This window comes from Scyliorhinus canicula, chromosome 3 (assembly GCF_902713615.1).
Source record: "Scyliorhinus canicula chromosome 3, sScyCan1.1, whole genome shotgun sequence".
Taxonomy (NCBI): Eukaryota; Metazoa; Chordata; class Chondrichthyes; order Carcharhiniformes; family Scyliorhinidae; genus Scyliorhinus; species Scyliorhinus canicula.
In genome coordinates, this window is record NC_052148.1 from 11,204,446 (window position 1) to 11,228,030 (window position 23,585).

Here is a 23,585-nt window from a genome sequence, read left to right on the forward strand (position 1 = left end):
CAATGAAGGCAAGCATGCCGAATGCCTTCTTGACTACCTTGGCCAACTGCGTTGTCACGTTCAGTGACCCGTGTACCTGTACACCCAGATCCCTCTGCCTGTCAATGCTCTTAAGGGTCCTGCCATTTACCGTATATTTCCCAATTCCATTAGACTTTCCAAAATTCATTTCCTCACATTCGTCCGGATTAAACTCCATCTGCCATCTCTCCACCCAAGTCTCCAACCGATCTGGTCAACAGCAAAGGTCCCAGCACTGATCCCTGAGGAACGCCACTAGTCACAGCCCTCTATTCAGAAACACACCCTTCCACTGCTACTCTCTGTCGTCTATAACCGAGCCAGTTCTGTATCCATCTTGCCAGATCACCTCTGATCCCATGCGACTTCACTTCTGTACCACTCTGCCATGAGGAACCTTGTCAAAGGCCTTACTAAAGTCCATGTAGACAACATCCACTGACCTACCCATATCCATCATCTTCATCACTTTTTTGAAAAACTCGATTAAGTTAGTGAGGCACGACCTCCCCTTCACAAAACCAAGTTTGCCTCTCGCTGATACGTCCACTTATTTGCAAGTGGGACTAAATCCTGTCTTGAAGAATCCTCTCCAATAGTTTCCCGGCCACGGATGTAAGGCTCAGCGGCCTGTAATTACCTGGATTATCCTTGCTACCGTTCTGAAACAAAGGAATTACATTGGCTTTTCTCCAATCCTCTGGGACCTCCCCTGTAGTCATTCAGGATACAGAGATTTCTCTCAAGGCCCCAGCAATTTTCTCCCTTGCCTCTCTCAGTATTCTGTGGTATATCCCATCAGGCCCTGAAGACTTGTCTACCTTTATGTTTTTCAAGGCCCCAATACCTCCTTTTTGATCCCAACATGACCCACACTATCTACACACCCAGACACATCATCCACCAAGTCCTTCCCTTTGGTGAATCCCGATGCAAAGTACTCATTTAATACCTCGCCTATTTCCTCTGGCTCCACGCATAGATTCCCTCCCCTGTCCTTGAGCGGGCCAACCCTCTCCCTGGCTACCTTTTTGCTCTTTATATATGTGTAAAAAGCTTCGGGATTTTCCTTAATCCTGCTGCGCAATGACTTTTCATGACTCCTTTTAGCTCTACTGACTCCTTGCTTAAGTTTCGTTCTACTTTCCTTGTATTCCACACTTACTTTGTGTGTTCCCAGCCTCCTAGCATTGACAAATGATTCCTTTTTCGTTTTAACTCGACTCGCAATGGCCAGGATCCTCCGAGCCCACGGCGGGTCGGAGAATCACCGGGTGGGGCGCGTGAATCCCGGCACGCCCTTCCGACGTCGGGCGGCCGATTCTCCGGCGACCGTTGAAAGCGGTACCCGCAGCACTTCTCCGCAGTCGACTGGCCAAGTGCCCGCCAGCGTGGTTTACATATGGTCCTACCCGGCGGGACCTCACCATTCTGGCTGCAGGGGCCATCCTGGTGGGGGTGCGGGGGGGGGGGGGGGGGTCCGACTCCAGGGTGGTCCTCAACGGTGGCTAGGACCGCGGGGGCTACTGATTGACGGGCGCGTTCATTTCGGGTGGGGTGTCCTATTTTCCTCCGCGCCGGGCCTCAAGTTGCCCGGGGGCAGTTGCAACCACGCGCATGCGCCAGCGGGGAGAAGACTGTGGCACGCATGCGCGGACCGGCGCCGGCCGTGGTGTGCATGCGCGGACTCACGCCGGCCGTGTAGGACTGGCTTTCAGCGCCGGAGCGTTCTAGCCCCCGAAGAAGAGGAGGATTACTTGGCCTGGAGGTCCGTTGACTCCTGCATTACCTGCGCTGGTTTTGACGCCGGTGTCAATACTTGGCCACAATATCGGTGAATACCTGCCAATATCTCTCGTTATCCAAGCTTCCCTAAATTTGCCATACTCATCCTTCAACCTTACAGGAATGTGCCGGTCCAGAATTCCTATCAAGTTACACTTTAAAGCCTCCCTCATGCCAGATTTTGATTTGCACTCACACATCTGCCCTCAATCTACATTCTTCATTTCCTGCCTAATATTGTTGCAATTGGCCTTCCCCCAATTTAGCACCTTCACTTGAGGACTGCACTTATCTTTATCCATCAGTACCGTACTGAATTGTGGTCACTTTTCCAGAACTGCTCCCCTATTGAAACTTCGGCCACCTGGCCCGTCTCATTCCCCAATACCAGGTCCAGTACGGCCCATACTAGTTTAAATCCTGCCATGTGACACTAGCAAACCTCCCAGCCAGAATATTTATGCCCCTCCAGTTTCTCTTGGGTTATGAGGTGGCAGTCCCTTATTCAAATTCACTCAGTACCTGATCGAGGGACCCAAGATTGGGACGGGGTAGCCTGCTGAGAGAGCCAACCCCCGCCCCGCCCTTGCTGCTGAGTCTCCTCCATGACTTCCTATCATTCACCTACGCCTGGGTCCTTCAGTGTGAGGTGTCAGTGTTGTACCAGCAGCAGCCACTGCCTCCCCTATAGTGTTGCTGAGTGAAGAGTGCAAGCATCTGAATGACCAGCATCTCTCGGCAGGCGGGACCTTTGCTCCCTGGGATCCTTGATTGCGGGGAAGGTCCGCCGCTATAACCTCCATGATATAGGAGGACAGAGAGTAGGCACATGGGAACACTATCCCTTCAAGTCACATCATTCTGATTTGGGAGTATATCACCAATCGTTCAGCATCATTGGGACAAAATACTGGAAGAGCCTTCAAGGGCTGCTTACCGTCACCTTCTCGGAAGAACCACAAATGGACAATAAACGACACCCGAGGTATCCTGAGAATTTCTTTTTAAGTTGAAAAGTGATAATGCCATTTTGTACCAAAATGACAGTTTTTTGCTGTGTATCTACAGGAACTACTGTCCAAACGTCCTTCATAACTTTGATCTTCGACTTGTTTTTTACATCCAACGATCGAGGCTGGATTTGTACTTAAATTGCAAAGGTATCAAAGAGCACCACCCAATCTCCTGGAGAAAAACCTCTATGTCAAAAATTCTCTCACACATAACTTTATTATTTCATGACATAAGTTTATTAACAAGTAGCAATTTTCAAAGCTCCATCTCCACTTTCTGGAATTAGGACTTTTTCACCAAATACATAACAAAGGTAATTGAGGAAGAGTTTAGACATGGTTCTTTTCACTAATGTTTGTTGAGATGCTATAGCATTGGGACTGAGCAGGAAGAGGTAAATTGAAATGCTATACATGGATTGCCCTCGACACACCATCGCAGCTAATCTAGGAGCGAAAAAGAACGCAATTCCAAACTTTCCCACTTCAAAGTTAATTCCTGGCATAAATTACTGGTGAAAACATTATAATTCCACAATTAAGTCCACAAAAATAAATATCTAATTCATTTTGTCAAATGTGTTCTCAATGGAATACTCCACAGATGATGATGACACAAGTTGATCATTGCAGTGTCTGTGCCTTATGACTGCATAACATGCAAAATGCATGCGGAGCAGCAACTGCATGGCACCAGCCAGAAGTGCAATCAGGACACTGAAGCTCTCAACCTTCGGTTTTACTCAGCTTTAATTAGATCAGGTTTAAACTTTAAAAACAACTCGCCCTAATGGATTTGCTTAAAGAAGATGTGCAGTTTCTGAACAGTCTTTGGAAGCCAAGATAGGATTCTACAAAATATGCTAGCAAGGCAAATCAAATATATTTTATATACAGTGCTCAAAATAATCTTTGCAGATAGATTGCCAACTGTGAGATGGAAGCCAACCCACTCTTATAAAAATAATTGATGCTTTATAGCTTGATGATTACCTGAGCAACTATCGTGGATTTTTTTGCTCACAAGGGACATTTTTTTTTTTTTTTTATAAATGTTTTTATTCAGTTTTCGTATTTTATATTGAACAAATTACAAATTGTTAGGAGAGAGAAAAAAAAAACAAACAAAAACAAACACGCAAAAATTAACACACATATTTACAGGTAAGCATCTTCGTAGTAGTAACTGCGCCCCCCCCCCCCCCCCCCCCCCCTCCCCCCCCCAACATGTTTATTTAGCTTGGTTTTGGGCCTTCGCTAGCCATCGACCCCCCGTAACGAACCTGTAGCCCCCCCCCCCCCCCTCCCGCTACCTTCCCCCGACTATTCTTCCTCTTGTACATTGGCCACAAATAGGTCCCGGAACAGTCGCATGAATGGCTCCCACGTTCTGTGGAAGCCGTCGTCCGACCCTCGGATGGCAAATTTGATTTTCTCCATTTGGAGAGATTCCGAGAGGTCGGACAGCCAGTCCGCAGCTCTGGGCGGTGCTGCTGACCGCCAGCCAAACAGGATTCTACGGCGGGCGATCAGGGAGGCAAAGGCAAGGGCATCCGCCCTCCTCCCCAGGAATAGATCTGGCTGTTCTGAAACCCCGAAGACCGCCACTATCGGGCATGGCTCCACCCTCACTCCCACCACTTTGGACATTACCTCGAAGAAGGCTGTCCAGTACTCCACGAGTCTGGGGCAGGACCAGAACATGTGGGCGTGGTTGGCCGGGCCTCTTTGGCACCGTTCACATCTGTCTTCCACCTCCGGGAAGAACCTACTCATACGGGTTCTTGTTAAGTGGGCTCTATGTACCACTTTTAGTTGCGTCAGGCTGAGCCTTGCGCACGTGGAGGTGGAGTTGACCCTATGCAGTGCTTCGCTCCAGAGTCCCCACCCGATCTCCATCCCCAGGTCGTCCTCCCATTTCCTCCTTGTTGCGTCCAGTACGGTGTCGTCCCTATCTACCAGTCGGTCATACATGTCACTACAGTTCCCTTTCTCTAGGATACTTGCGTCCAGTAGGTCTTCCAGTAGTGTCTGTCGTGGCGGTTGTGGGTACGTCCTTGTCTCCTTTCGTAGGAAGTTTTTGAGCTGCAGGTACCGTAGCTCGTTCCCCCCAGCTAGCTGAAATTTCTCTGTCAGTTCGTCCAGTGTTGCGATCCTGTCGTCCGTGTACAGGTCCCTGACTGACAGTGTCCCCCCGTCCTGCCTCCACCTTTTGAAGGTGGCGTCGGTCAGTGCTGGTTTGAACCTATGGTTGTTGCAGATGGGAGCCCTGTTCGACATTTTGGTCAGGCCAAGTTGCTGCCGCAGTTGGTTCCAGGATTGGAGGGTGGCTGTCACCACTGGGCTGCTGGAGTGTTTTTTGGGTGGGGATGGGAGTGCTGCCGTGGCGAGGGCCCGGAGGGAGGTTCCCATGCAGGAGGCCTCCTCCGCACGCACCCACTCAGCTTCTGGCTCCTGGATCCATCCCCTTACTCGCTCGGCTGTTGCTGCCCAGTGGTAGAATTGTAGATTCGGGAGGGCTAACCCTCCCCTGGTTTTTGTTTTTTGTAAGACCTTCTTTGGGATCCTAGCATTTTTACCCCCCCATACGAACGCCATGATGAGTTTGTCCAGCGCTTTGAAAAAGGCCTTGGGGATGTAGATCGGAATGGATCTAAACAGGAAGAGGAACCTGGGCAGTACGTTCATTTTGATCGTCTGAACTCTCCCCGCGAGGGAGAGCGGGAGTGTGTTCCATCTTTGCAGGTCCTTTTTAACTTCCTCCGTCAGGCTGGTGAGGTTCCATTTGTGGATCCCTTTCCAGTCATGGGCTATTTGGATCCCCAGGTAGCGGAATTTATGTCGGGCTTGTTTGAACGGCAGCCCCTTTAGTGCTGCCCCCCCCCCTTGCGGGTGTAATGGGAAGATCTCACTTTTGCTCATGTTGAGTTTGTAGCCCGAGAAGGCTCCAAACTCTTTCAGGAGCGCGATGATTCCGTCCATGCTGCTTTGTGGGTCCGAGATATAGAGGAGCAGATCATCCGCATAGAGTGAGACTCTGTGCTCTCTACCTCCCCTTCGGATCCCCCTCCAATTTTTTGCTGCCCTGAGCGCGATTGCTAGCGGTTCGATTGCTAGTGCGAACAGCAGCGGGGACAGTGGGCATCCTTGTCTGGTGCCCCTGTGCAGCTGGAAGTATTGGGAGTTGGTATTGTTGGTCTGTACACTCGCCATGGGAGCGTTGTACAGGAGCTTTACCCAAGCGGTGAACCCTGTTCCAAGCCCGAACCGCTCCAGTACCTCTATGAGGTATTTCCATTCGACTCTGTCGAAGGCCTTTTCTGCGTCCAGGGAGACGATCACCTCTTGTGTTCTCTCCCCGGAGGGGGTCATTATCACGTTCAGCAGGCGCCTGATGTTCGCGGTCAGCTGTCTACCTTTGACAAAGCCCGTCTGGTCCTCTGTGACCACCTCAGGTACACAGTCTTCTAGCCTTTTGGCTAGGATTTTGGCCAGTATTTTGGCGTCTGCGTTCAGCAGAGATATGGGTCTGTATGACCCACATTCCGTTGGGTCTTTGTCTTTCTTAGGTATCAGCGAGATTGAGGCCTGTGCTAACGTGGGTGGCAACGTGCCCCTAGCTAGCGAGTCTGTGAACATCTCCCGCATGTGCGGGGCCAGCGCTGTCGCAAATTTTTTGTAGAAGTCCGCCGGGAATCCGTCCGGTCCCGGCGCCTTCCCCGCCTGCATGGAGCTAATGCTCTCCATGATCTCTCCCAGTGCTAGTGGTGCTTCCAGATCCCGTTTTCTGCCCTCTCCCACAACTGGTATGTTCAGTCCGTCAAGAAACCGGTTCATCCCAGCCTTCCCCGTTGGGGGCTCTGAGGTGTACAGCTCTTGGTAGAAGGCCTTGAAGGTTTTGTTAATCTTCTCTGGTTCTGTTTCCAACGTGCCTCTGGTATCTCTGATTTGCGCGATTTCTCTGCTGGCTGCCTGCTTTCTCAGCTGGTGGGCCAACAGGCGGCTGGCTTTGTCTCCGTGTTCGTATAGGGCCCCGCGTGCCTGGCGGAGTTGGTGTACTGCTTTCCTGGTGGAGAGCAGGTCAAAGTTCCTTTGTAATTCTTTTCTCTCCGCCAGGAGTTCTACAGTCGGGGCCTCGGAGTATTTATGGTCTACCTCCAGTATGGAGTCGACCAGCTTCTGCCTAGCCACCCTTTCCTCCCTATCTCTTTGCGCTTTGTAGGCTATGATTTCCCCTCTTAGTACGGCCTTAAGCGCTTCCCAGAACGTGGAGGGTGAGACCTCCCCGTTTTGGTTGATCTCAGTGTACTCCGCTATGGCCTGCGCTATCCTTTCGCTGAAGGCCTTGTCAGCTAGTAAGGCACCGTCCAACCTCCATTTGGGGCGCTGGGCCCTTCCCGTCTCTAGCCGCACATCCATGTAGTGTGGAGCGTGGTCTGATATCACAATTGCGGAGTATTCCACCTTGTCTATCTCTGGAAGCACCGTTTTCCCCACCACAAAGAAGTCAATTCTGGTGTACACGTTGTGTACTGGGGAGAAGAAAGAGAATTCTTTCTCCCCCGGGTGGGCGAATCTCCAGGGGTCTACTGCTCCCATCTGCTCCATATAGTGGCTGAGTTCCCTTGCCATGTTTGAGGTTTTCCCCGTTCTGGGGTTTGATCTGTCCGTCGTTGGGTCCTGTACACAGTTGAAGTCCCCCCCCATGATTAGTCGGTGCGTCGCTATGTCCGGGATTTCTGCCATGGTCTTTTGGATGAAGCTCGTGTCGTCCCAGTTGGGCGCGTACACGTTAACTAGAACTACCGGCGCCCCATCCAGGGCCCCGCTGACCATGACATACCGTCCCCCTGGGTCCGTAACCGTCTTTGTCGCCCTAAACATTGTCCTCTTGCCAATCAGGATCGCCACCCCCCTGGCCCTTGCCCCATAACAGGAATGATAGGTTTGTCCCACCCAGCCCTTTCTTACCCGCAGTTGGTCCCGCTCCCTCAAGTGCGTCTCTTGGAGGAAGACTATGTCGGCCCTCATGTTTCTAAGGTGGGTGAGGACTCTAGATCTCTTCACTGGGCCGTTAAGTCCCCTTACGTTCCAGGTGACTATTCTGGTGGGGGGCTTCTGCCCCCTTGCTCCTGTGGGGTTAACCATATTTGTCCGGTGGACGCGCCCCTGCCCTCTGGGGTTTCCCTATGTTAGGGGGCCGTCCAGGATGTCCACTATCACTGCTCTCCCCATGCGGTCGGGTCCCTGCGCTCCGGGGTTCCCCCTTGTCCCGGGGACACCCGCCATGGCCGTCCACTTTGTGTCCGCCACGCGGGTAGTCCCCTGCACTCCGGGGGGCCCCTTCACCCACAGACCGTACTGGGTGGGTGCTTGCAGCAGTTCCCTGTTTCGAGCCCTTGTCTGTGGCACTTTGTGGCCCTATTCCCTTACTGGCCTCTTTTGTCCCTTCGTCCCTGCGTTTCCCCTCCCTGGTCTCTCGCCCCCCGGGTGCCCCCCCCCCCCCCGCTCTATCCCTTTCGGGGATACCCCTGTGTACCCCTCCATTGCCCCTCTCTCCCCCATTCCTGTCCCCATTTGCTCTCCCACCTTTGATGGGTGATCCTCCCCCTCCCCTGCCTGGCGCCTTCCCCCCTGTTGGGGGTGCGCTGCGGCCCTGCTCTGTTGCGCGCCCCCTTCGCTAGCTTTCCTGCTAGCACGGTGGCTCCCCTCCCGGAGGTTGCTGTCCCGCTTCCCCTCTCCCCTCTCCAGTACTCCCGTTCCCTCGTGCCGGGGCCTGGCCTCCCACCTGAAGCGGGCCCTAGGGCATTGGGTTGTTTTCTGTTCTGGGTGTTTCTGCCAGGGGGGAGGGGGTTGGCTTTGCCTCGCCCCTCCCCACCCCCCCGTCGGCATGACGTGTCTCCTTGCCATGGGCCCCTCGTCCCTACTTCCCATGGCGTTTTTCCAGCCCGTGCTCCTCGACGAATTTATTCGCCTCGGCAGGGGCTGTAAAGAAATATTCCTTGTGTTGGTATGTGACCCAGAGTTTTGCTGGGTACAGCATACCAAAACGTACTTTGTTCTTATAGAGAGCTGCTTTCGCTCTGTTGAACTCCGCCCGTCTCTTAGCTATGTCCGCTCCAAAATCCTCGTAGATTCGGATGGCGTGCCCGTCCCAATTGCAGGCTCTATTCTCCTTGGCCCAGCGCAGGATTGTCTCCCTATCCCGGTACCGGTGCAGTCTGGCTATAACTGCTCTCGGTTTTTCCCCTTCCTTGGGCTTCGGGCGCAGTGACCGATGAGCTCTGTCCATTTCCGGTGGGGTGGGAAAAGTTTCCCGCCCCACTAAGGAGCCCAGCATCGCAGCCACGAATGTTGTGGGACTTCTACCCTCTATCCCCTCTGGCAGGCCCACTATCTTGATATTTTGCCTTCTCGAGCTGATCTCCTGGTCGTCTACCCTGCCCTTCAGGCTCCCCTGTGTTGCACTCAGTTTCACCATTCCCCTCTCCAGGGATATGACCCGGTCGCTCGCGTCAGTCGCTGCCTTCTCCAGCTCTTTAATGGTTGCCCCCTGGGCTTCCAGTATCTTCCCTTGGGTTTCCAGTATCTTCCCTTGGGCATCCACTTTCTTCTCCAATCTGGTCAGAACCTGCTGCACCCCTGACATGGCCCTGGTCGCTGCTGCCTGTGCTGCGGCCTCTGCGTCTGCTTTTAACTCTGCCTTGAATGCCTGCAGCTGCTCCCTCACCACCTCGGCAAAGGCTTCCTTCCAATTCACGCCCCCCTCTAACCCCAGGGGAGAGGTTGCCCGCCCGTCCAGCTCTTCTGGATGCGGCGAAGCATCCTTCCCGCCGCTTCGCGTGTTGACTCGTTCGCCCGAGCTGGCTTTCCCTTTGCCCAGTCTACTTCCGGTGCCCCCTTTCTCTTGGCTCCTTTCTGGCACTTTTTTCTCCCCCTTCCCCTTCATCTTTTCTTCTCTCCTTGTTCTTCTTTTTCCCCCTTTTCCGCACCCTATTTTTATTTTATTTATTATTATATATCTATATATGTATATATATATATTTTTTTTTTAATTTATTTCCCCTACCCCTTTTCTCTTTACCAGTTTTCTTTTGGGAAGAACAGAAATACAAGTCTCTTTTTTCTTTTTTTCCCCACTCAACCAGGAGAGAGAGTCCCTTTGTCTTTGCCACGTGGTGGTCACAGCAGTTGGGGGGGGGGGGGAGGGGCGAGTGGGCCGGTGGTCGCTGCTGGTTGGGGGGGGGGGTGGTCGCTGCTGGTTGGGGGGGGGGTCCCCGCTGCTGGTTGGGGGGGGGTCCCCGCTGCTGGCTGGGGGGGGGGGTTGTGTCCCCGCTGCTGGCTGGGGGGGGGGGGGGGTTGTGTCCCCGCTGCTGGCTGGGGGGGGGGGGGTTGTGTCCCCGCTGCTGGCTGGGGGGGGGGGGGTTGTGTCCCCGCTGCTGGCTGGGGGGGGGGTTGTGTCCCCGCTGCTGGCTGGCTGGGGGGGGGGGGGGGGGTCCCCGCTGCTGGCTGGGGGGGGGGGGTTGTGTCCCCGCTGCTGGCTGGGGGGGGGGGGGGGGTTGTGTCCCCGCTGCTGGCTGGGGGGGGGGGGGGGTTGTGTCCCCGCTGCTGGCTGGGGGGGGGGGGGGTTGTGTCCCCGCTGCTGGCTGGGGGGGGGGTTGTGTCCCCGCTGCTGGCTGGCTGGGGGGGGGGGGGGGGGGGGTCCCCGCTGCTGGCTGGGGGGGGGGGGGGGGAAAGAGAAGAGGGGCCGCCGCCGCCGCACCGCTCCTGGCCCGCGTGGGGGGGGGGGGGGGGGAGAAGAGGGGCCGCCGCCGCCGCACCGCTCCTGGCCCGCGTGGAGGGGGGGGGGGGGGGGAGAGAGAAGAGGGGCCGCCGCCGCCGCACCGCTCCTGGCCCGCGTGGGGGGGGGGGGGGGAAGAGAAGAGGGGCCGCCGCCGCCGCACCGCTCCTGGCCCGCGTGGGGGGGGGGGGGGGGGGGGGAGAGAAGAGGGGCCGCCGCCGCCGCCGCACCGCTCCTGGGTCGCGTGGGGGTGGGGGAGAGAAGAGGGGCCGCCGCCGCACCGCTCCTGGCCCGCGTGGGGGGGGGGGGGGGGAGGGGGAGGGGATGGACCTGCTGCTGTTGGGCCCCCCTGTCGCCGCTCCGGCTCCTCCGCTCCGGCTCCTCCGCTCCGGCTCCTCCGCTCCGGCTCCTCCGCTCCGGCTCCTCCGCTCCCGCTCCGGCTTCGGCTCCTCGGCTCCCCGGCTCCCCGGCTCCCCGGCTCCTCGGCTCCCCGGCTCCTCGGCTCCCCGGCTCCTCGGCTCCCCGGCTCCCCGGCTCCTCGGCTCCCCGGCTCCCCGGCTCCTCGGCTCCGTCTCCTCGGCTCCCGCTCCGGCTCCTCCGCCGTCCGGCCTGTCGGGGGGGGGGGGGGGGGGGGGCTGTTCCTCCTGCTGTCCACCGCTTGCGGGAGCCCCTCTCCCTGCGACCTCCTCGCTCGCCGCCCGGAAGTCTCACTCTAGGGGGGACATTTTTTTAATGAAAACCTTTGGGATTTTGCTTGGAGTTTCAAAACTTTTCGTTGCATACAAAATTTATGTTCAGCCACTGATTATTAGTTTTGAGGTTTTTTTTTGTTGCAATCATTCGTGGTTATGTGCATGAGCGTGTTGATAATGGAAACAGATAAACCACCACAGATCCCAGCTGCAGTCTGGGAATGAAGCGACAAAAAAAATAAATTGTCCTTTAGTCACTCGCTAAATTTATTTTAAAAATGGACACTTAACATAGCTGTTCCCCTGATCACCCTGCTCTCTACCTGTGCTATACAGATAAAAGGACCTCCAGGATCACCGGTGGTACTGAGCAGCTAGCTGGGATCAATCAAGGATACCACAGTTACCTTTAGTGCTCAGGCCAAGACAGGGAGACAAATAAATTGGGACAAGTTTCCCATTGCCAATCGCTATTCACTGAACCTTACCGGAAAGTGCTCCAGTATGAGTGGAAGGCAACAACCAGTTCAGGCTCTAATTCTGACACGGAATACCATGGACGGATTACCTCATTTTCATAAATAAAAACTTGTGAGTCGAACAGGAAATAAGAGCAAACTGCTGTCACCAGGATGCAGCTCATCTCGGTACTGACTGGTGTATGGAAGAGATGAGGACTGGAAAACTATCGGGTCAATTAAAAAAAAAAATGTCATCGGTTCTGCAGCAGGAGACTGTAGCATCAATGACAGTTAAATTGCATAGAGAACAGTTCTTATTCCTGGATATCAAACAATTCCGTAGACTGTCCAGCTAAAACAAATGGGGATAAAGGAAAAGGACATCAGGTTTTGTCTGGAAAAACCAGCGTGTGACAGATTGGCTGAAAGCTGAATGCGAATGGGAAAAAAAACATCCGTATGTGCAACTTGCCTCATGCTTGCCAAGGCACAGGAGATGGGTGTGGCCCAGGTTATTTGCAGTTTAAAAGCACTTTTAACTCTGCTTCAATGCTTGGGAAGACTCCTTTACCGCACAAACTCTGAACAGTTTTTTCTTTCACAACTTTTGTTCCACACAGAAGCCTTCTGTGGCCTCTGAACAAAACTGCCAATTTGGTGTCAACTGGGACCATGCCCACGAAGAACAGTTTGCCCTAAATATTTAACTGGGAACTCTTGCAACAAATGAATCAGAGCTGCTGCGTTTACCTGCTGATCCCAATTGTGAAAACACCATGTTCCAACGCAAAGTGTCACAAAGTCTTGTTCCCCTTTTCCCATCGCCCTACCATACCATTGATTTTCCCCTTGGGACAATCATTTAAAGACAAAGGCCATTTACAGCAAGAAAGTGATTATTTGAGTGTGATTCCAGCATTTACTAGTGTAAGGGTACAGAGAGGAAACCCATATAGTCACACTGTGTCAGGCACAATGCAGTTTTATTTGTTAGCCATCTTGTTCTTCATTCTTTCACTCACTGCTTGGAGAATGCCAGGCTTTTGCTCCATGACTTGCACTAGCACCACATCAATATATTCTTCCAGATCCCGCACGTGCATATCCTTTTTCTGCAGCTCCAATTCCTGCTGCAGGATTATCTTGATGAGCTCATCGTGTGTCAGGTGGTAGTATCGAGCGACTGGATCTGCGGGCTTGGATTCCTGAAATGCAAGGAATCCAGTTTTCAAAAAATACGGCAAGTAGGAAAATTATCAACCAAGCAGGCCCTCTCTTCCTGCCTCATGAGTAATACAATCTTGTGCACCATAGAACCACAGAATCCCTACAGTGCAAACGGAGACCATCTGGCCCATCGAGTCTGCACCGATCATTTGAAAGAGCACCTTATGTAGGCCCTCTTCTGCGCTATCCCATAACCCCATCTAACCTTTGGACACAAAGGGCAATTTAGCATGGCCAATAATAATAATCATCTTTATTATCACAAGTAGGGTTACATTAACACTGCAATGAAGTTACTGTGAAAATCCCCTCGTCGCCACATTCCGGCGCCTGTTCAGGTACACAGAGGGAGAATTCAGAATGTCCAATTCACCTAACAGCACGTCTTTCGGGACTTGTGGGAGGAAACCAGAGCACCCGGAGGAAACCCACGCTGACACAGGGAGGATGTGCACACTCCGCACAGACAGTGACCCAAGCCCGGAATCGAACCTGGGTCCCTGGTGCTATGAAGCAACAATGCTAACCCACTGTACTACCGTGCCACCCAATTTTGTATCCATGTTACTACTGTCCCTTTTATTGCATGAGCTATAACTTTTCTCACATGTCTGTTGTGTGGCAGTGTCAAATGCCTTCTGAAAATCCATGTACACCACATCAACTGCATTACCCTTATCAACCCTCTCTATTCGCTTCTCAAAAAACTCCAGCAATTTAGCTAAACACGTTTTCCCCTTTAGTAATCCATGCTGGCTATTCCTAATCAACCAACATTTTTCCATGTGACGACTAACTCTATCCTGAATAACTGTTTGTAGAAGCTTGCCCACTACTGAAATTAAACTGAACAAGGGCGTAACAATCAAGGGGGCGTAATTCAAGGGGGCTTTAGGTGACCACAATGTGAAGGGGTCTGGGGAGAAGACAGGACAATGGCACTAAGTCATAATGCTTGTTTGGAGAGCTCCCTCCCTAACAGCACAATGGGTGTACCAACACCTCAAGGTCTGCAGCGGTTCAAGGCGGCAACTCACCACCAACTTCTGAAGGGCAACTAAGAATGGGCAAAAGATTCTGGCCTAACCAGCGATGTCCACATCCTGTAAATGAATTTTTTAAAAAACACACTGGACCGAAAGGCCTCCTTCTGCACCGTAACAATTCTGTGAAAAAAAAAGGCAAAAAAGATAAATATAACTAAAACCACTAGGGACCGATACTCTCACGTGTAACCCAATGTTGTCTGTTGTTTTGGAAGGATGGGTAAATGAAAGGAATGGTATATCTTATTAAACCGATTAACTGACAAACAAGCATTCACAGGAGAGAAGAACTTTTAATTGCCAGTCACCACCTCATTATCTTGGGAGCCAAGGGTGTTCCTTAATGGTTATTATTGCAATGAGGTCCTGTCATGTCCCACCACACCCAGTCCTCTCCACTGTACAAATTAATAGCTGAACATGGCCAACAGGTCTCCCAAGTCCCTTCTTATCTGAAATAACCAAACTAAAGCCTTCCATCATTTACTGGCAGCAGACACCTAATAGACCACAATCACCCTCTTACATGAAAAGGGCAAGGACCTCAGCAGCTGTGTCCCCTGCAGGCTCTTTTCTTTCCTGAACTGCAATTAAGCAATGTGGGCCTTCAGGCTAGACTCTGTCAACTGGAGTAGTCCACCCAGACCAAACTTAGTTCACTGAGGAATGCCTCTTACAGACTGGTTCACACCTGTGGAATAATACAACACGCTCATCCCAGAATGCAGAAAGGATTTTCACGTAGCAGAATGCAGTTTGCCACTCTGTTTCTGAATGGCTGCTCTTTGCAAACAAACTCAGTTTGCAAGGATGGAAAGGTCAAGGGATCTAATTGCCCTTGACAAGGTGGTGTTGAGCTGCTGTCTTGAACCACTGCAGCCCATGTGCTGAAGACACAGCCACGGTGCTGTTAGGAATCCAGGGGTTTTTTCAGTGCCTCTTTTCCCCCACCAAGTCAGGACTAGTTGAAGGTATTTTGTTCTGTGTTTCCATCCCAATGCTTCCTTCACTAGCATCTTCCCAGAAATTAAAAGTTCAGGCAACTTATCTGCAACAATTTATATTCATGTAATACCTTTAAGGCAGTGAAGCACCTCAAAGTGTGCCTTTGAGGAATTTAAGACCCCCGATGACATTTCTTTCCGGATCAATGGAACGTTTAAGCCTCTCCACTACAGCAAGGTATAATCCAAGGAAAGGTGTGTAGGAAGGAACCAGACAAAGTGCAATCCAAAACAAGTCCTTGACGGGAAATCAGACGGAAGATACTCATATGGTATCAACGGCTGCGATGACGGAAGAAGGTTGCAGCAGGAGGGAGATCCCCAGTCATAGAGGTTCCCTTGCCACCGGAACTGGACCTACCCTCAGTCAGGACCGTGTGTCTGATGTGCAACGGCAAACCCATGTTAAAAGATGGCCCGCACCTATGAAACTTTCAAATAGACCACAATCAGAGGAAACCGACACCCCCCCCCCCCCCCCCCCCCCCACACAGACAAGCACTGCGATGATCGGCGAGAGGTGACAGGGACAGTACCAGGAGATCTGGAAGTCCCTAGCTTTGAACTGGCACATAGGTGGTGAAGTTTGATTCAGTTGTCTCTCTCACGGGATAGAAACAGGAGAGAGTTTGGGCAGCTTTCTTCATGACTGAGCAGCCCTCTTCAGGATCCGCTTTGCTTATCCTGCATGGGAATAGTGCTAGAATAGGTGCTCTAAAAATTGTCTGTTCCGTCCCCAACCTAGCTAGAAAACCACATCCAGCAGGCTCTGTGGTCAGAAAATCAAAATTAAACTGAAATTCGGAACCTGGAATGCACAAACCCTCATGGATAACGGGCAAAACAATGGACCAGAACGGAGAACTGCCCTTGTTGCCGTGAACTCGGGCACTTCAACATTGATGTCGCTGCCCTGCAAGAGACCCAAAGAGCAGGAGAAGGGCAGCTGAGGGAAGATTACACCTTCTTCTGGAGATGAAACCCGAGAATCAGCCCAGGATGCAACGATTGGTTCCGGCATCAAGAACAAACTCAGCAACCGACTCTCTGAGCTCCCTGTCAGCATCAATCAGCATCTCAAAACCCTCCGTCTCCAACTTGCCAGGAACAAGTAGACAACGGTCATGAATGCCTATGGCCCAACCTTTGATGTCAATGGTGAGTCCAACGGAGGCTTCTGCTCCACCCTGGACACCATACTCTCTAACATTCCTCTGGAAGATATGACCATCCTTCTTGGGGACCTAACGCCAGGGTTTGAAAGTATTCCCAACTCTGGAAAGGAACCATCGAAAAGGAAGGAGTTGGGAACTGCAGCTCCAATGGGGTTCTCCTGCTTACCAGATGCGCAGAACATCAGATTGTCATCACTAACACAATGTTCTGCCAAAAGGACAAGTTCAGGACTTCCTGGAGACATCCACAATCAAAGCACTGGCACATCATCAACTTCATCATCGTTCGATCCCGAGACCAAAGCGATGACCAGTAAAGATGACTGTTGGACAGAACACGGCTCATCTGCTCCTCTATGTCCATCAAACTCCACCAGAAACAGCAGAAGATGAAGAAACATCTCATATAAAGTAACACCGTTGGGCGCTTCAAGAGTCAAGCTTAGAGACATAGAAAATAGGAGCAGGATGAGGCCATTCGGTGCTTTGTACCTGCTCCGCCATTCATTATGATTAAGGCTGATCACACAACAATAGCCTACTCCCACCTTCCCCCCATATCCTTTGATCCACTTCACCCCAAGCACTATACAGAATCGAACTGCTTCTTGAAAACATATAATGTTTTTGCCTCAAGAGCTTTGTGGTAAACTTCCAATAATGTCTTCTCCAAAATCTCCCAAAGTGTCCATTCGTATAGAGTGGGGGATAACTGGAGAGCGCTGAAGACAGCCATCATCTCAAGCTGTGAAGAAACCACTGACTACAAGACCAGGAAACACCAAGACTGGTTCGACGAGAACGACCACACCATCCAAGACCTCTTCGACAAGAAGTGGAAAGCTCTCTGCGCCTGGCAGAATGACGCAACCAGCCAGGCAAAGAGGCGAGCTCATCAATTAGCCAAGGCGGAGGTACAAAGAGAAACTAGGGATATCAAGAACCAATTGTGGACTGAGAAAGTTAAGGAGCTGCAGTTCCTCACCAACAAATGTGACATCCAGGGTTTCTTCAGTGCCACCAAGGCAATATATGGACCCAATACTCTCGGCCTCAAAATGGTGTGGTCAGAACCCTTTTGAGAGACAGAGAAAACATAAACCTTCGATGGAGAGAACACTTCAAATACTTCCTAAACCATGATACAAACATAGATAAGGACATGCTTGAGGAAATCCCCAGCTCCCCATCAAAGATGTTCCTGGTCGCCCACCAAGTGTGAACAAAGTCAAAGCTGCCATTAAACAGAGGGCATGAGGTAGCTTTGGCTGAGAGGATTAAGGTGAATCCAAAGAGATTCTTTCAGTATATTAAAGGAACACGAACTAGAGAGAGAATAGGATCCCTCAAAGACCAAATTGGACACATATGTGTGGAACCGCAGGAGATGGGCAAGGTTCTCACTGAATATTTCTCCCCTGTGTTAACTGTGGAGAAAGACATGAAGACTTGGGAACCTGGGAAGGTTAGTGGCGATATATTGGAGACAGTTCGCATTACAGTAGAGGAGGTGATGGACGTATTAAAATGTATGATGGTGGATAAATCTCCTGGTCCTGACCAGGTACATCCAAGAACACTGTGTGAGGCTGGATAAGAGATTGTGGGAGCCCCGGCTGAGATACTTGCATCATTGTTAGCCAAGGGTGAGGTACCAGAAGACTGGAGGGTAGCAAATGTTGTGCCCTTATTTAAGAAGGGCTACAAAGCAAAAAACTGGGAATTATAGACCGGTAAGCCTAACAGCTGTGGTGGATAAGTTACTGGAGAGGATTCTGAGGGATAAGATATACAGCCATTTGGAAAGACTGGGTTTGATTAGGAGCAGTCAGCACAGCTTTGTGCATGGGAAATCATTCCTTACAAATTTGTTAGAGCTCTTTGATGAAGGGCAGCTTGGTAGCACAGTGGTTTGCACAGTTGCTTCACAGCTCCAGGGTCCCAGGTTCGATTCCCAGCTTGGGTCACTGTCTGTGCGGAGTCTGCACGTTCTCCCCGTGTCTGCGTGAGTTTCCTCCGGGTGCTCCAGTTTCCTCCCACGTCCAAAGATGTGGTTAGGTGGATTGGCCATGATAAATTGCCCTCAGCATTCAAAATGGTTAGGTGGGGTTACTAGGTTGCGGGGATAGGGTGGAGGTGTGGACTTAAATGGGGTGCTGTTTCCAAGGGCCAGTGCAGACTCGATGGACCAAATGGCCTCCTTCTGCACTGTAAATTCTACGATCTAAATGACCAAGAAGGTCAATGAGGGCAGGGCGGTAGATGTAGCCTCTATGGACTTCAGTAAGGCCTTTGATAAAGTACCACATGTTAGGCTGCTCTGGAAGGTTAGATCACATGGAATCCGGGGAGAGCTGGCAAATTGGATATCCAATTGACTTAATGGTAGGAAGCAGAGGGTGTAAAGATGGTGGAAAGATGCTTGTTGGACTGGAGGCCTGTGACTGGTGGTGTGCCTCAGGGATTAGTGCTGGGCCCATCGCTGTTTGTTATCTATATCAACGATTTGGATGAAAATGTATAAGGCATGATCAGTACATTTGCAGATGACACTAAAATAGGTGGTATTGTAGACAACGATGAAGGTTATCAAAAATTGCAGTAGCATCTTGATCAGCTGGGGAAATGGCAAATGCGAGTTCAATACAAATAAGAGTGAGGTGTTGCATTTTGGGAAAGTCAAATCAAGGTAGGACTTCACAGTGAATGTTAGGACTTGAGGGAGTATCGTGGAACAGAGGGACCTTGGAGTTCATGTGCATGGTTCTCTAAAGGTGGAGTGACAGGTAGATAGGGCAGTGGAGAAGGCTTCTGGCATGCTGGCCTTCAACAGACAGGGCATTGAGGATAGAAGTTGGGAAATTCTGTTGTAGTTGTGCGAGTTGTGCAGGACGTTGATGAGGCCACACCTGGAGTATTGTGTTCCGTTTTGGTTGCCTTGCTATATAGAAAAGATGTGGAGAGAGCGCAGAAGATATTTACAAGGATGTTCCCAGGATGCAAGGGATTCACTGAGTTATAGGGAGCGATTGGACATGCTAGAACCTTTTTCTTTGGAGAATAGGAGATTGAGGGGTGATCTTATTGAGGTGTATAAGGTCATGAGAGGCATGGATAGGGTGAATGCACTCAGTCATTTCCCCAGAGTTGGGGAACAAGAGGGCATAGGTTTAAGATCAGAGGGGAAAGAGTTAATGGGAACCTGAGGATCAACTTTTTTTTTTTACACAGAGGGTGGTGTCAGAGAAAGTGGTTGAGGCAGGGACGTTGACAACATTGAAAAGACATTTGGACAGATGCATGGATAGGAAAGATTTATAGGGATATGGGCCAAATGCCGGGAAATGGGGTTCGCTTAGATGGACCTTTTGGTTGGCACGGACCAGTTTGGGCCAAAGGGCCTGACTCCGTGCCGTAGATTCTATGAGTGGACGGGCTTCCAGCGGAGATTTTCAAACTTGGAGAAGAGATCAACCGTCAACTCCATCAGTTTCTGCTGAAACTCTCGGAGCGAAAAGCGATTCCTGCCGACCTCAGGGGTGCCGTCATTGCCATCACCTTCAAGAAAGGAGAAAAAACGGACTGTGGGAACTACCGAAGAATCCCCCTATTCTCCATCGTTGGGAAGATTATCACCCGAATCCACGCTAGCTGCCTTCTCGCAGTCTTTGAAGAAGTCCTTCCGGAAAGCCAGTGTGGCTTCCAGCCAATTCATGGAACAGCGGACATGATTTTCCCTGCTCCGCAACTTCAAGAGAAATGCCAGGAGCAATGCTCATACCGAATTACTGTGCAACATGTTTGCTTATTTATCATTTTAGAAAACTCTCCTAGGGTGTGGGTATCACTGGCAAGACTAGTATCTGTTGCCCATCCCGAACTGTCCTTACACCAAGTGGCTTGCTAGGCCACTTCAGAGGGCAATTAAGAGTCAACCACATTACTGTGGGCCTGGAGTCACATGTAGGCCAGACCGCGTAAGGATAGCAGATTTCCTTCCCAAAAGGACATTTTGTGCACTACATGGCTGTTTATAACAATCAATGACAGTTTCATGGCCACTATTACTTGGACTAGATTTGAAATTCAGATTTTATTAATTTAATTTAAATTTACCAGCTGCTGTGATGGGATCTAAACCCATGTCCCCAGAGGATTAGGCTGGACCAGTGAATTACTACTACTCCACCTAAGACAAAAAATTGGAATTTATAATAGAAACACGAGAAGTATATCTTTTGTCCGGGTCCAATGATCCCTTAACTTCCCACTTGAAAACTGGACTTTTTTCAACTCCCCATATACAATGATATGGGGATCAAGCAGTCTTTTCCTCAAGTTTCTCCTGTTTGTGTGTGATCTCATTTTGTCCCTGTTTTGCTTTATTTCAGAAGTCACATGAAATGTACCAAAGATACATAGAAGAGAGGGGCAGGAGGAGGTCTTTTGACCCTTCGAGCCTGCTCCGCCATTTATCACGACCATGGCTGATTATCCAACTCGATAGCCTAATCCTGCTTTCTCCCCATAGCCTTTGATCCCATTCTCCCCAAGTGCCGATTGAATTCTCCAGCCGCCTATTGAAATGAAAATGAAAATCGCTTATCGTCACGAGTAGGCTTCAATGAAGGTACTGTGAAAAGCCCCTAGTCGCCACATTCCGGCGCCTGTCCGGGTGGCTGGTACAGGAATCGAACCGTGCTGCTGGCCTGCCTTGGTCTGCTTTAAAAGCCAGCGATTTAGCCCAGTGAGCTAATCCAGCCCCTGGTTAATGTTGCTTTTTAACACACCAAACACTTCCTCCCTTGTAACAATGACCTGTTCTAAAGTTTACACATCCCTCTGAGACACCACCATCAACATGTCCCTCCTTTGTGAATACCGATGCAAAATACTCATTAAGGATCGCACCTACTTCCTCTGGTTCTGCACATAATTTCCCTCTGTTGCCCTTGAGTGGACCAACTCTTTCTCTAGCTGCCCTCTTGTTCCTAATATATGTATAAAATGCCTTGGGATTCTCCTTAATCCTGTCTGCCATGGACATTTTGTGACCCTTTTTGCCCTCCTAACTCCCTGCTTGAGCTCTTTTCTACTTTCCTTGTATTCCTCAGGTGCTTTATCTGTTTTTAGTTGCCTGTATCTCACATATGCATCTTTTTTCTTTTTGACAAAATCCTCAATTACCCTGGTCATCCATGGTTTCTGAATCCTGCCTTTCCTGGCCTTCCTTTTTACCACCATATGCCTGGCCTGCACTCCCATCAACTGCTCCTTAAAAGCCTCTCACATGTCAAATGTGGATTTACCCTCAAACAGCCTCTCCCAAACGACAGTCTCCAAATCCTGCCTAATCTGGCTGTAGTTAGCCTTACCCCAATTTAGCACCTTAACCCTAGGACAACACTCGTTCTTTTCCATGAACATCCGTAAACTTACGGAATTGTGGTCTTTGATGACCTGGCCGGGCTCGTTCCCTAGTACTAGGTCCAGTTTAGCCCCCTCTCTAGTCAGACTATCCACATATTGTTCCAAAAAACCTTTTTGGACACACTTAACAAATTCCTCAGCACCCAGACCCCTCGACCCAAGGGATTTCCAGTCATTATGAGGAAAATTAAAGCCTCCCATTACAACACCCCTATTATTTCTACATCTATCCAGAATTTGCTTACATATCTGTTCTTCAACTTCCCGTGGGCTGTTGGGAGACCTGTGGTACACCCCTATCATAGTGACTGCCCCCTTCCTGTTTCTGCGTTCTACCCACCGTGCCTCGTTACGTGATTCTCCCATGGTGTCCTACCTCTGTGCAGCTGTAATATGTTCTCCAACCAGTATTGCAACTCCCCTGCCTCTTTTACCTTCCTCCCTGTCTCGCCTGAAGCACTTGTATTCTGGAATATTTAGCTGCCAGTCCTGTCCCTTTTTTAACAAAGTCTCCATTACAGCATCCACATCCAGGTTCCGCGCGTGAATCAAGGCTTTAGGTTCATCTGTCTTACCCGTTATACACCGTGCAGTGAAGCAGATACACTCCAAACCTCCAGGCCCACTGAGCTCGACCTCCTCCAGCCTACCCTTCCTCTTAGACAGACTGGCCCTGGTACCATGCTCATCCCCAGTCTCTATACTTGCTGGCTTACTGTCCTGATTCCCATCTCCCTGCCTGAAGGACAGCATGGGGGCAAAACAATGCAAAAAGCATAGGAGCTAAATTTATCCATAGTTCTCCAAGATTAGGACTCACGATCCATGGAATCTGTCTGGTCGCATGCTTCTGCACTTCCACCAGGAATGTCCTCAGCATCTGACCTGACCGATCTTGGGTGGGGCAAAGACACAGCCTTGCTGGCTGTGGCAGTGAATTCGACACTCTCTGACTGCTGCACCAGTCAGCATAACCCGGGTGGGAACTACCTCAGCACATTGTTGGTCTTGAGTGTATACTTTTTAAAATTGGGAGTGTAATAAATAAAGGGAATTCGATAAAAAAGTAGGGAGGGGCGTTGCCACTAAATTGCTGGCTGGATTTCCTCATTGGACCCAATTGAAAGTTTGACCCACGAATCATCCACGTCTTGCAGCCAGTTTGCCTTTCCTGAAATATCCTCTAAATCCCATTAAAATGGGAGAATATAAGCCAAACCAACTGGAAGCCAGGAAAAGCATTAAATCCATAGCTCTTCTCCGAGGGTGACATTTTAAACTCATTTAACACATCCAGCACAGATGCTTAGCAACCTACAATCAGAATAACTTTTCCATTTTTAAACATGATTTATACTTAGACCGACAAATCCTTTCAAAAGGAAACAGAAAACACAAGGGCGTGTGTGTTTTTGTGTGTGTATATCGTTTTCCATTCAACAACGCTGAAATATTTGTCGGTAAACACATGAACAGTCGGTGTTTCGTGGTGTGCCTGAAAATCCGGTGGGAATAGTTATGGAGTACAGTCCACCTCCCCACCCCCACCACCATCCCAATTCAAGCAGCTAAGGGATTTGTGAAAGGGAGGTGTTGCCTTGATTGAGTTTTTTGAGGCGGTGACAAAGATGATTGATGAGGGGAGGGCAGTGGATGTTGTTTACATGGACTTCAGTAAAGCCTTTGACAAGGTGCCTCATGGCAGACTGGTACAAAAGGTGAAGTCACACGGGATCAGAGGTGAGGTGGTAAGATGGATACAGAACTGGCTCAGTCACAGAAGGCAAAGGGTAGCAGTAGAAGATGTTTTTCCTGAATGGAAGGTTGTGACTAGTGGTATTCCACAGTGATTTGTGCTGGAGCCTCTATTGTTTGTCATATACATAAACAATTTGCAGGAAAATGTAGCTGGTCTGATTAGTAAGTTCGGGGATGACACCAAGGTTGGGGG

General features: G+C 50.5%; 1 protein-coding gene and 1 long non-coding RNA gene across 3 annotated transcripts in view; one reads left to right on the forward strand and one right to left on the reverse strand.

The window, feature by feature from the left end:
* LOC119963818 overlaps window positions 1-23,585 on the forward strand; it is a 130,699-nt gene that overhangs the window by 6,385 nt on the left and 100,729 nt on the right. The gene's annotated exons all lie outside the window — the stretch shown is intronic.
* The window catches only part of LOC119963816, a 138,364-nt gene continuing 126,102 nt past the window's right edge, over window positions 11,324-23,585 (reverse strand). For both annotated transcript variants that reach the window (XM_038793122.1, XM_038793123.1), the window contains exon 6: window positions 11,324-12,957. In XM_038793122.1, coding sequence (XP_038649050.1) covers window positions 12,736-12,957 — 222 coding nt within the window. In that variant the 3' untranslated portion in view covers window positions 11,324-12,735. The remainder of the gene's footprint in view (window positions 12,958-23,585) is intronic.